Genomic DNA, 10,980 nt, shown 5'->3' with positions numbered 1-10,980 from the left:
AAGTCAGGGACGCTGCATTTAAGCTCTCCTTCCTTCCCCTCTCTGCTGATTCTTCTGCAGGAGGGCTGTGATCGCCACTTGAAGTAACCCTGGAAGCAAGCACTAAATTAAGGGGCATGAGTCCCCTTCCTCTGGCAGGTCCCAGGAGGCACGGGTTAGAACAGGAAGAATCCCAAAGCCTCGAGGTCTTTTATTTCCTCCAAAAGAGCCAAGAGGATTGTATGCTTCCCTCCTTAATCACGCTCTTAATTCAGCATTGAATTCCTTCTCCTCACATGTGTACAGTGCTCTGTGGGTCTCAAGTGGTTTTGACAGCCACAGTCTCTTTTAACCTTCTCATCCGTTTGAAGCTGATAAGGCTAAAATTAATGGTCCTATTATACAGATGAACAGACAGATTAGTTCTTTTTTTTTTTTTTTTTTTTTTTGCGGTACACGGGCCTCTCATTGCTGTGGCGGAGCACAGGCTCCAGACGTGCAGGCTCAGCTGCCATGGCTCACGGGCCCAGCCGCTCCGCAGCATGTGGGATCTTCTCGGACCGGGGCACGAACCCGTGTCCCCTGCGTCGGCAGGCGGACTCTCAACCACTGCGCCACCAGGGAAGCCCGACAGATTATTTCTTAAAGAAGAAAAGTTATTTCCTGAGCCAGTAAGGCATTACTCATATACACATCTATGAACGCTTGTCGTGTGTTATATGTAAGTGTTTATACGTGCACATGCACACGCAATCTAAGTGTGAAGGCTTTAGTATCATGCCAGGCATGGGACATTATTAATTTTTATTGAATTATCTTCACATCCCAACAAGGTAGACTGTTGTGTCCATTAAGAGATAAGAAAACCGAGGCACAAAGATTAGGTAACTTGCCCCAGATCTGACAGCCTGGCAGAGCCTCGCCTTCAGATCCACACCTACCTTCAGAGCAGCTTGTACCACAGTGATACATATTTTCCTCTAAAATTAACCACCTTCCAGAGAGGCTGAGGAGCCCACGGAGAGCAGTAGTATTTACATATCGTAATACTATTACACTATTGTAAAATATTCATCCCCATTTTACAAACAAGGAGAGAGAAGCTCAGGGTGGTCAGGGGCTCAGCCCCCCCAGGGTCACACAGGTAATAAAGGACATCAGGAGTAGGTTATGGAGCCAGGCTTGATGTGCAGAGTGTAGACTCCCACATTCCCATGGGCTGCCAAAAGGTTGACCCCCTGCCTGTTCTCAATTCTCTCCAAAGGTGACATTGACATTTGTCTTCACCTCGGGGTGTGTTCAATCCCCACATATCTGCAATTTTCCAAAGCAAACCTCTGAAAAATTAACAAAGCTGGAGGCATCCCATTTCCTGATTTCAAACTGTATGACAAAGCTATAGTAATCAAACAGTACGGTACTGGCATAAATATTTACATAGATGAAAGGAACAGAATAAAGAGCCCAGAAGTCGACTCATGCACATACAGTCAATTAATATTTGACTAGGGATCAAAAAACCAATCAATGGGGAAAAGATATTCTCTTCAAAAAATGGATTTGGGAAACTAGATAATCACATGCAGCATCCCTGCTAGGTGTGCAGCCCCAGGTTAGGGATGGGGTCAAGTCACCTCTATTAGCTGTCCCTTAGGAGTTAGGCCATGCTGCAGCCCTGGTGCCTGTCGCCCCACCTCCTGAATCTTTCCTAAGGTCACACAAACGGGCCCAAGGTTACAGGGTCTTTAAAGCACACAAGCCAACTCCAGCCCAGATCTCACCACCCTGAAGGCTAAACTCCAGAAAGGCCGTCTGCACACCCTCTCGCTCTCCCTCCCTCCCCCTCCACCCCAGGGCAGGCCTCCCCTCACTCTGTTCACCCTGCCCTTGCCCCGTCCCCTGTGGCTTTAGATCACTGCATCCCATGGACCATTGATCCTTCCCTTACCCCTAAGTCCCCTCCTCTGTCCCCTGGGTACCTCTCCTGTGGTCCTGGAGTGACAGCTTTCCTCCCATGCCCCTCCCTCCTCCCCACTCTGTTCCTTCTCCTCGGTGCCCCACCCTTACGGGTGCCCTCCCCTTCTCACCCCATGGCACTCAGCTTAGGGGACCTCCTCCCCTCAGCGCTCACCTGCCCATCCTGGGGGACGAATCTTCATGCTTCCCTCCAGCCCTGATTCTCTCCTGAACTCCCCTGAGCAGATCCCTTGGCTGTCTCCAGGGAACCACACATCTGGGATCTGAATGTGAGGGTGTCCCCTGCCCTCCTCCCAACACGCTGGGGGTCCTTCCTCAGGGGATGCTTTGTCATCATCCAGAAGCTTCTTCCCCACATCCACTCACAGAAACATGGGTTCTCCTCCCAGCCTTCCACTCATCCTTGCTCTCCCTCTCCATCCTGGGCTTTGGCCCCATTTCCTGCAGCATCCCCTTTAATGTCCAGCCTGCATCCCTGTCCTGGACCTGAATTGCTTCTCTACACAGCAGCTGGAGTCATCTTTCTACTATGCCAATCTGCTCAGAGAGACCCTCTGTTCAAATTCCTTTAAAGCTGCCTAGGACTCTATGGAACCTTTCCAGCATCCTTGCTGGGCTGCCAGGCCCCCAGTGGTCCAGCGGCTCCATCATGGCCCCATCACCTCTGCAGGCCCTCCGCTTCCTGCTCCAGGTCTGCCCAGCTTCCTTCGGGTTCTTGAAAACGTCTCTCTCCTGCCAAGGACATTCTCCTCTCTGTTTACCTACCGCATTTTATTCTTCCTCTGATGGCAGCACAAAAAGCACCTCCTCCAGGAACGGCTCGCCGACTTCCCAGGCTGAGTTTGATCCTCTGTCAGCCTCCAGAGCCTTGTTCCATCATCCAGGTTTCGCATCAGTTCCTAAGTCCCATGAGGGTCACTGCTGTGAAAATCTTTGAGGGCAGATTCATTCTGTGGTTTAGAGTGTTTCTCTGATCCAGGAGGTTGGGATAACATCCTGCCGGCAATAATTAGTAGCTGTGTGGCCTTGGGGGAAATGACTGAGCCTCTCTGTTCCTCAGTTTCCTCAGCGGTAAAATGGGACGAGTAACAGCAAGTATCTCATGTGATCATTTCAAGGACTAAACGGGTTATTCCAGGCAAAGGTCTGAGCAGGCTGCCTGGCAGAGAGATCTCAACCGTTCAGTTGTGGGTGACGTCATCATCTATGCTGGGAGCTGACCTTCCTGGAGAGGACACAGCCCCTGATCACATCAGGGACATGAAGAACCAAGTGGGTTCCTTTTTTTGCAGGTGTGTGTTTATTGACCTTTTGCTCCCATACCCCTGTTCTGGCTGCTGAAGGGGATCCTCTGTCAGGCGAGTATGTGGAACTCATCAGGTGGTGGAGTAGCTCATCTGGGAACCTGGAAGTAGCTGGTCTCCCAGGTTGAGGTGCTGGGGGGCAGCAGGGGAGACCCTGGGGGGAGGCCCAGCTCAGCTGCAGGAGTGAGGGGTCCAGGGGCTGTGCCAGAAAAGGTGAGGGTCGGAGCCCCTGCAATGTCAGCACGAGGGCACATCCTGGGCCCCGGGGGATGGAAGAGTGAACCTGGACCTGGGACCAGAGCCCCTGGAAGTGGGCATCGGGCAGCAGGGGCCCCTCCCAGCCCTGGGCCTGAGGTCCAGTGGGCTTGGTCACAGGGACAAAGCCTGCTCCTGGGCTGGCTGGTGAGGCTGAGACAGAGGGGCCCAGAGTCTGGGGAAGACTGAGCGTGTGTGGGAGGTTGGGGGACTTGGCCTCGGGGCCCAGGCAGTGGCGGGAGCATGGAGTCAGGCAGATCAGCGTGGAGACACACAGGAAAGAGTCCAGTCCAAGGATGGTGGCTTATTGCTGTTACAGGGCTCAGAGCCTCCTTCTAACCAGGACACAGACTCCCTGGGCATGTGAAACCCCCAGCAGAGTCACTGTCACCTTCACCAGGGTGAGCAGGTGGGACCAGGCAGGGGGCTCCTCGGGGCACAGCGACCAGGCCGCCCCCAGGGAGCTGGGCACCCAGCTCCTTAGCGAGGGGACCCGCCACTCAGGGGAGAGCTCTAGGCTTGACTGGGGTTGGTGACTTTGCCCAAAACGATGATGCTCTGGGTGTCTTTCCTGAGTATGGGAAACACAAAGGGCCTGTTGAAATGCATAGTGATCACTTCTCTAGTCTTGTAGATCAAGTTGCTTCCCATGGCAGCAGCTCCTTCCATGCCCTCCTTGCCCACGTCAAGCACAGCACTGCAGACCACCGGGGGGACCCCAGAGCATTACCCACCAGAGACGAGGTGGGAGGGAGGTGAGCAGCTGCCTGAGTGCCTCCAAGGGGACGGACATTCATCCGCCTTCTGCCGCTGGCCGTCACTGTGCTGTCAACCTGTTCAACTTGTTTGTCTCTCCCAACAAACCTGTCAGCTGGTTTGCATAGTCGTGATGCACAGATGTGCAAACTGCAGTCAAAGGCTGTGAGTGCTGGGCCCAGGGTCAGAGAGGAAAAGAGCAGGGGTTCCCTGATCTGGACCCCTCTCTGTCTGAGTCCAAAACACCCCCCATGTTGGGGAGGGGGCAACTGTCACAGGCACAGGCAACTGTCCACAGTCCCCCCACGTCAAGGTAGCAGATGAGCGGACACTGCTTTCTGCTCGTCTCCTGCCCTAGTGCTCAGTTACTTTGCATAGGAAATGGCTTCCCATCCCTGGACCCCGCAGGCCCCTTGGCACATACGCCTCCTTTACCAGGTCCTTTGGCAGGTGGGGTGCAGGGGAGGCTGCAGGGCTGCCCAGCCTCCCCCATTCACTCTGACTTCTCCACTTCTAGGATCACAGTACCAGGGGCCCTGGTGTTCTTGTCCTGTGCTCTTCGTATATTTCCATCACAATGGCCCTGTAGCTGTTGTTAGTACCTATTACCTCTTACCTGCTCTGCTAGACATAGCACATGAGCCAAGGGCTATAACGCTCCTTTTAAAGATGAAGAAAGTGAGGGGTACAGGACTTGAATTATTTATCGCATAGGCAGTGAAAGTTGGAGCACGAGACGGGGGTTCACAGCTGACTCCACCCCAGGCCCTCCCGCTAGATGGGCTTCCATGTCACAATATGTTGCAGGGAAGGTGGGACCACCCCCAGGATGGTTGTAACCAAGCCCTTCTGAGGAGTCCAGGGAAGGTGACTGAGTAAAGAGAAATACAGTTATTTTACTCATTCAAGTTTACACAAAACTCTGGCTGGCCTTCACCATTCAAGCTCCCATGTGGAGATGAATTGTCCAAAGTTTAAACACCCACCTGGGAAACCGCCAGCGCCTCTGCATCTTTAATGTCTGACTGGCCAGCTGCCGGGGGGAAGACTTTCCCCATGCCCATCTGGGGAAGGATGTCTTGCAGATCATAATCGCTGGAGATGGAAAACTTTGGAAGGAGGGGGTGAACTCTTCTTCTAGGAAATGAGAAAAATAAACCTGAACGTCTGCTGGACTGAGAGCCTGCCTTTCTCCCATGTCTCGGCGTGGTCTTCCTTGGTTTCCTCTCCAACCACCCACTTCTTGCTGGAAATACAGGTTCTTTTCCACATTTTCTTTACCCCTCCTGCTTACTCTCCTTAAACTGTGAATAATGCATTCCCATCGGCAGGAGTCTAAAATGCCAGGCAGTGCACCAGCACCACACCTGGCCTTGCTTCGCCCCTGCAAGCCTGGAGGGTGCAGGAAACACCCTACCTCCAGCAGCTGCGAGACTGTGCTGGGGCGGCTGCTCCATGGGCACCAGGAAGGCTTCCTGCAGGAGGTGGCATGGAGCCTGAGTCCCGGAAGAGTGAACGGAGCTGACTGGGTGAAGAGGAGTCCAGGAGGCAGGAGGATGCACTTGCAGGAAAGAGGGAAGAAAGAAGGGCTGCCCCACAGCACAGAGGCAGCCTGAGTGCGGGCAGTGGGGAGGGGAGGGGCCGGGAAGGGGCTTGGGTGGGACGTGGAGGGCTGGGGGCTGCATTCAAGGGCCTTGGGGACCTGAATCAACCAATCCAACATCTCTATCTTGTCTTCCCAGGGAGCTCCTTGAGGGCAGGGATGCATCTGCTTCTGAGCAGAGGTGGCAGCAGGTTCTTGGAGCAACAGATGTTGTCTCCCACCCCTAGGCCTCCTCTCTCTTTGTCTCTATTTCCCTTAAGACTCTTGTCACGGTGTCAGCTCTTACAGATGCCAAATACGAGGAGGCTGTGGCTCCCATTAAACGTTGAGTCCCTTGGGAGCAGGGAGGTACCTATTCCTCCTCATAGGCCACCTTTCCTCCCTCCCTCCCTCCCTCCCTCCCCCCCTCCTTTATCCATTCATTCAACAGATTCTTAGTGAGCGCCCTCCATGGGCCAGGAACGTGTAGATGCTTGTTCCCCCAGTGCTTGTAAATCAAAGATGTCTGATGAATATTCTATCCACTTACAACTATTCACTGAGCCCCCGCCCTGTGGTAGCTTTTGGTACTGGAGGAAGGAAAGAGTTGGGAAGGGAGTAGGTGCAGGGGGAGGGTGGGTCCTGTATCCTGGAGTAGGTGCAGGGGGAGGGTGGGTCCCGTGTCCTGGAGTCTCCTGGGATCTGCAGTGAGGAGGGGCTGAGAGTCAGGCAGCCCCAAGGCGCATGGTCCCCTGGACAGGGGCTGGGGAAGGGACTGCAGCCTCAATGTCACGTCTAGGCAGGTCTCTCATTCTTTGTGGTTTATAATGTACTTTCCACACCCGTTACCCCTAGGATCTGCATAGCTGCCCACAACCTTCCCCATCTCCGCTGCAGCAGACACTGCGCCCAGAACTGCCTCTTCCTCTGCTGTCCCCCTTGTTATTGGTCTCCTGAATTCCACTTCCTGGCCTGTGTGTCTGCGCTCAGTTTATCCAGAGCCCGACCCCTTCCACCCTTCTGGTTCCTGCTGGTGTATCCCCAGCGGCTCCCCTGGGTGAGTCCACTGGGCGCCTGGCTGGCCTCCCTGCCTCCATGCTGGTCCTCAGCTGTCTGTTCTCCACTGGACGACCTGGGTGATCCGTTTAAAACATGACTCAGATCGTTCACTCTTTGGCCCAAAACCTTGTGATGAGTCTCTATTTCCCTTAGAGGGGGGTGCGTCGAGGGGTCTGCAAGGCTCCAAGTGACCTGAATCCCCCCTGGGGTCCTGACTTCTCCCAACTTTCCCTCTCACTCCCTCTGCTCTGCTGCTCTGGCCTCACTAACCCTCAACCACACCAGGCTCCCTCCTGTCTTACAGGTTTTGCACTGGCTGTTCCAGGAATGCTTTTCCCCACCATATGCACATGGCTCAATCCCTCACCTCAAGCATCACCTAAGGGCCACCCTGCTTATAATCACAAGCTACTTGCGGGTCCCATTTTTTCATGATTTTACTGTGCTTTACTATCCCCACCTCCCCCTTTCTCCCCTCTCAAAGTAGCAAATAATTTACTACATTTATTTCCTGTCTGTCTCCTCCAACTGCAAAGTAAGTGCCCGTAGGGCAGGGAACTTACTGCTTTATTCGCTGACCTACCCTCAGAGTCTAAATTAGTCCCTCAGACGTAGCTTGATCTTCATTCATTCATACAATCAGCGCTGAATGGTTGAATGAATAAATGAGTGAATTAATGTTTAGTCCGTGCAAAGCTGATGCTCACGTCTGTCTCACCTGAGCCCCCACTGATCCCAGTCCCATCCGCCCCCCTCCACCTGCAAGAGGTGGAGCCACGGAGAGAACAGCATGAGTGTCGGGGGTTGTGTGAGGATCCTCAGGACTCAGCGCATGTCAGTGTCAGAGGAACCCTCAGCCCCGCCCCCTCTGATGTCATCATCTTAGAGAAGGAACAGCTCAGGCCCAGAGCCACGCAGGCAGCCAAGGGCAAGGTCAGCCCTGGACGGGCCCTCCCACCTCTGCCCCCGCCCCTGGACATTACTGAGGCCCGGGGGCTGTGGGTCCGGAGTCCTGGAAGAGGGGGAAGGGCCGAGAAGGCAGATGGGCCCACAGCTCCGGGTCCTGGGGACAGTCACCTGGGCTGCAGGGAGTCTCTCCACCTCCTCAGCGTCTCTGGGAGCAGCTTGGCCTCCAGGTCGTGCATTTTGCCCTCCTCAGGGAGGATGAAGGGCGCGCTGTCGTCGCTGGTGTACCTGAGCTCCAGCGCGGTGCAGGCAGCTCCTCGTCCCGGAAGTAAGGCGTTTCCAGGCCCCCAGTGGTCATCATGGGCACCTCCACTGTCCTGTTCTTGTTCACGTGGAACTCTGACTTATAAGTACGGCTGGGATCAAAGGGCTTCTTCCACTGGGCTAGAGGTGGAGGGACAGGTGAGGGGTCTGTGGTGCAAGGGCTGCAGGCGTCTCACTCCTCTGCCCTGGTTCCTGAGCGGGGCAGACCCTCCCCGCACCAGCAGCCCCCCACGTGCCTCTAGGGATGGCCCTGCTAGGTTTGCACATATACCTGGGCAGGTGGGTAGGCCCTTGGGGACGGGGGTGAGCCCAGAGGTCTGGATTGGGAAGGGGGACATGAAACAAACCTGGTTAATTGTGCTACGTGAGAAACCAACAGGAACAAGACAGGGCAAGGGAGAGATGGGGTGAGGCTGGGACTGCGGAGAAATGGGAGCTCCTGGTCCTTAAAGGGAACAGTGTTAGCGACCAGTGGCTAGTCACTGGCTTTGCAGGGAGGACACATGTCCCCGCAGCCTTGTGAGCCAGGCTGAAGCAGGAGCCACATGGGTACCAGGAGGGCAGGGTGGGGTCAGCAGAGGAGAGGGCTGGGGTCTCCCCGCAGGAGGATGGAGCATTCAGTGATGGGGGCTTCTTGGGGAGATTAGGGCCTTGGGGCTTCATGGAGTGTGTATCCACCGCCGCTTCCTGCTTTGTTTCCAGCCCTGCCTGTGTCCCCAGAGTTAGAGTCAGGAGCAGAGGGAATGCAGGGCTGGCTGGGGTGCCCCTGGTGGGGAGATCTGGGAGGAGAAAGTCCTAGACCAGGGCAGGGTTGTAGGAGAGGAAAGCACAGGAGACTCGAAGAACAATTGTAGCAGCCCTGGCCTGGATTCCTTTTCCAAAGAAATGCAATTCTGTGCCTTCATTTATAGACGAAAACACAGACCCAGGAAGGGTAGCCCTGGGCTCTGCCAGGAGGCCCCAGTACAGGGCTAACTTGTTTCCCCACAGCTAGTGTCTCTTAGGCACCTGACCACGCCCAGATTCGATGATAGTTTTTCCTGTCCTTATCTATTCTGGGTCTCTATTGCACTACTGGCTCCATATATGAAATCTATCTGCCTTCACTCTGACCCTTATGAATTTCCAGGCTGAGGTTTGCAATATCGAGTTTCTATCAATGGGACTGGGCACCGGTCCAACTAGAATGTGGGAAAATACACTGCCCTGGATATTGTCTTCCCGCGACTTTCCCCAGATGGTGGCCTTTCCATTCCCACCCTCAAGATGATAGAAGCACACAATTGAAGAGCCTTGGGATGTCCAGGCTGCTCAGAGGCTGTCACACCGTGAAGATGGCTGCCAGCCCCACCTTAAGCCCCGGAGACCAAGACCCTTAGAGGGAGCCCAGGTCAGACACAGCCCACAGTGCGCACAGCAGAGGCCTTCCTGAGCGTGTCCGAAAGCATCTCAAGAGGCAGGAACCTGGAGTTCCCGGCCACCCTGGAGAGAGCTGAAAGAACAGCTCCTTCTTTTGGCAGCCAGGCAAGTTGAAGTCAGAAAAAAATCTCTCTCTGCCTCGCACAAAGTAGTGGCTCCTCTGCACTTATGTCCTGTAAAGTGAAGTATAATTTGGATAAAGCTAAAGTAGACGAAGCCTATGGTGGGGGCGGGGCCTTGGTGCCTAGGCTCGCTTAAGCCACGGGGAGCCCCTTCTGTAATGGTTTGCTAACAACACAGGTGGCTGAGCCAGAAGAGAAGTAGTCCTGGAGCCTCAGAACTAATTTCATTTATCTTCCCAAACCCCAATCTGGCCACTCACCTTTAGAGAAGATGTAATTCACCAGCATCATCTCTGTGAGCTTGTCAGGGTCCTTGAACAACTCCACAATCTTCCCCTGCGTTTTATTCCTCACATAGCCATTGATGAGCTTCTTGGCAGTGTCGGAATCCCGGAAGTCGGTGGAGAAGGCCTCGGAGGCACACAGCACCCGGACATCTTCCCTGAACTTGTCCAGAAGCTTCAGCTGCTCCTGGACGAACATGGCGTTGCCCACACTCAGCTGCAACTGGTCGCTGGGTCGGCCGAGCGTCTGCAGGAGGTGCTGGAAGCCCTGGTGGATTTCTGTCTCAGGGCTCTGTGAGGTTGAACTTGAGGCCTTCCAGGGTCTCCGTCAGGGTGGGTCCGCAGGCCCCCAGGGACAGGAAAGCCAAGGTCATGGAGACGCTCGGGGGGAGAAGACGACATTCTCATTGGAGGTCTTCAAAGCCAACTGCTTGTAGAGGCTGAAGGCGAAGTCGCTGTTGCTGGAGACGAATGTGTGGTCGTCCACAGGCGCCCCTTTGTGTTGGTCCTCTGGGGTCACATCCTCCAGGTCAAGCCCGCCCCCTGGGAGGCAGTGGACACTGGAGCAGAGCCCAGCCACCAGGAGCCCCAGAGCCAGGAGGGGGGACATTCCCTCTGCCCTCATCTCTGAAAAGCAAAGCTCCTTTAAGTCTCGGTGTGTCAGATGATGTCCCAACCGCCACCCAGTGTCCCCACGTGGTCTCTGTTCTCTCTGCCTCTGCTGCTTTGTGGCCTCCCAGTTCTAGGCACCCTCCTGGGCTCCCAACACACACGAGGAGGCTTTGGGCTCCCTCTCACCCTTTGAAGCAAGTCTTGTAATTGTTTCCAATTTCTCCAATGGAGAATCTGGGCACAGAGAGGGAAAGGGGCTTTTCCAAGGTCACCCAGCAAGGAAGTAGAGGAGCAAGGGCGAGAAGCCTGGGTTGCCTGGCTCCAGGGGGGAGCTGGTGATGGGTGTGAGGTGCTGTCCAGTGAGAACCCATCCCCCTCCTGCTGGGAGAGCAGCCACCGTC

At 54.9% G+C, this 10,980-nt stretch overlaps 1 protein-coding gene across 1 annotated transcript; it reads right to left on the bottom strand.

Moving 5' to 3' along the window:
• Positions 1–5,186: 5,186 nt before the first annotated feature.
• LOC307182839 (serpin A3-8-like) lies at positions 5,187–10,592 on the bottom strand (the record flags this gene model as incomplete). Its single annotated transcript, XM_079914430.1, is given in 6 exon segments — positions 5,187–5,405; positions 7,990–8,128; positions 8,131–8,262; positions 9,944–10,257; positions 10,259–10,352; positions 10,355–10,592. Coding segments are annotated over 6 exon segments (1,077 nt in total). The 3' UTR covers positions 5,187–5,245.
• Positions 10,593–10,980: the final 388 nt, after the last annotated feature.

The sequence above is a fragment of the Stenella coeruleoalba genome (genome assembly GCF_951394435.1).
Source record: "Stenella coeruleoalba genome assembly, chromosome: 2".
Taxonomy (NCBI): Eukaryota; Metazoa; Chordata; class Mammalia; order Artiodactyla; family Delphinidae; genus Stenella; species Stenella coeruleoalba.
Note: the sequence above shows the minus strand (reverse complement) of the source record. Positions and strands in the feature narration are given on the sequence as shown.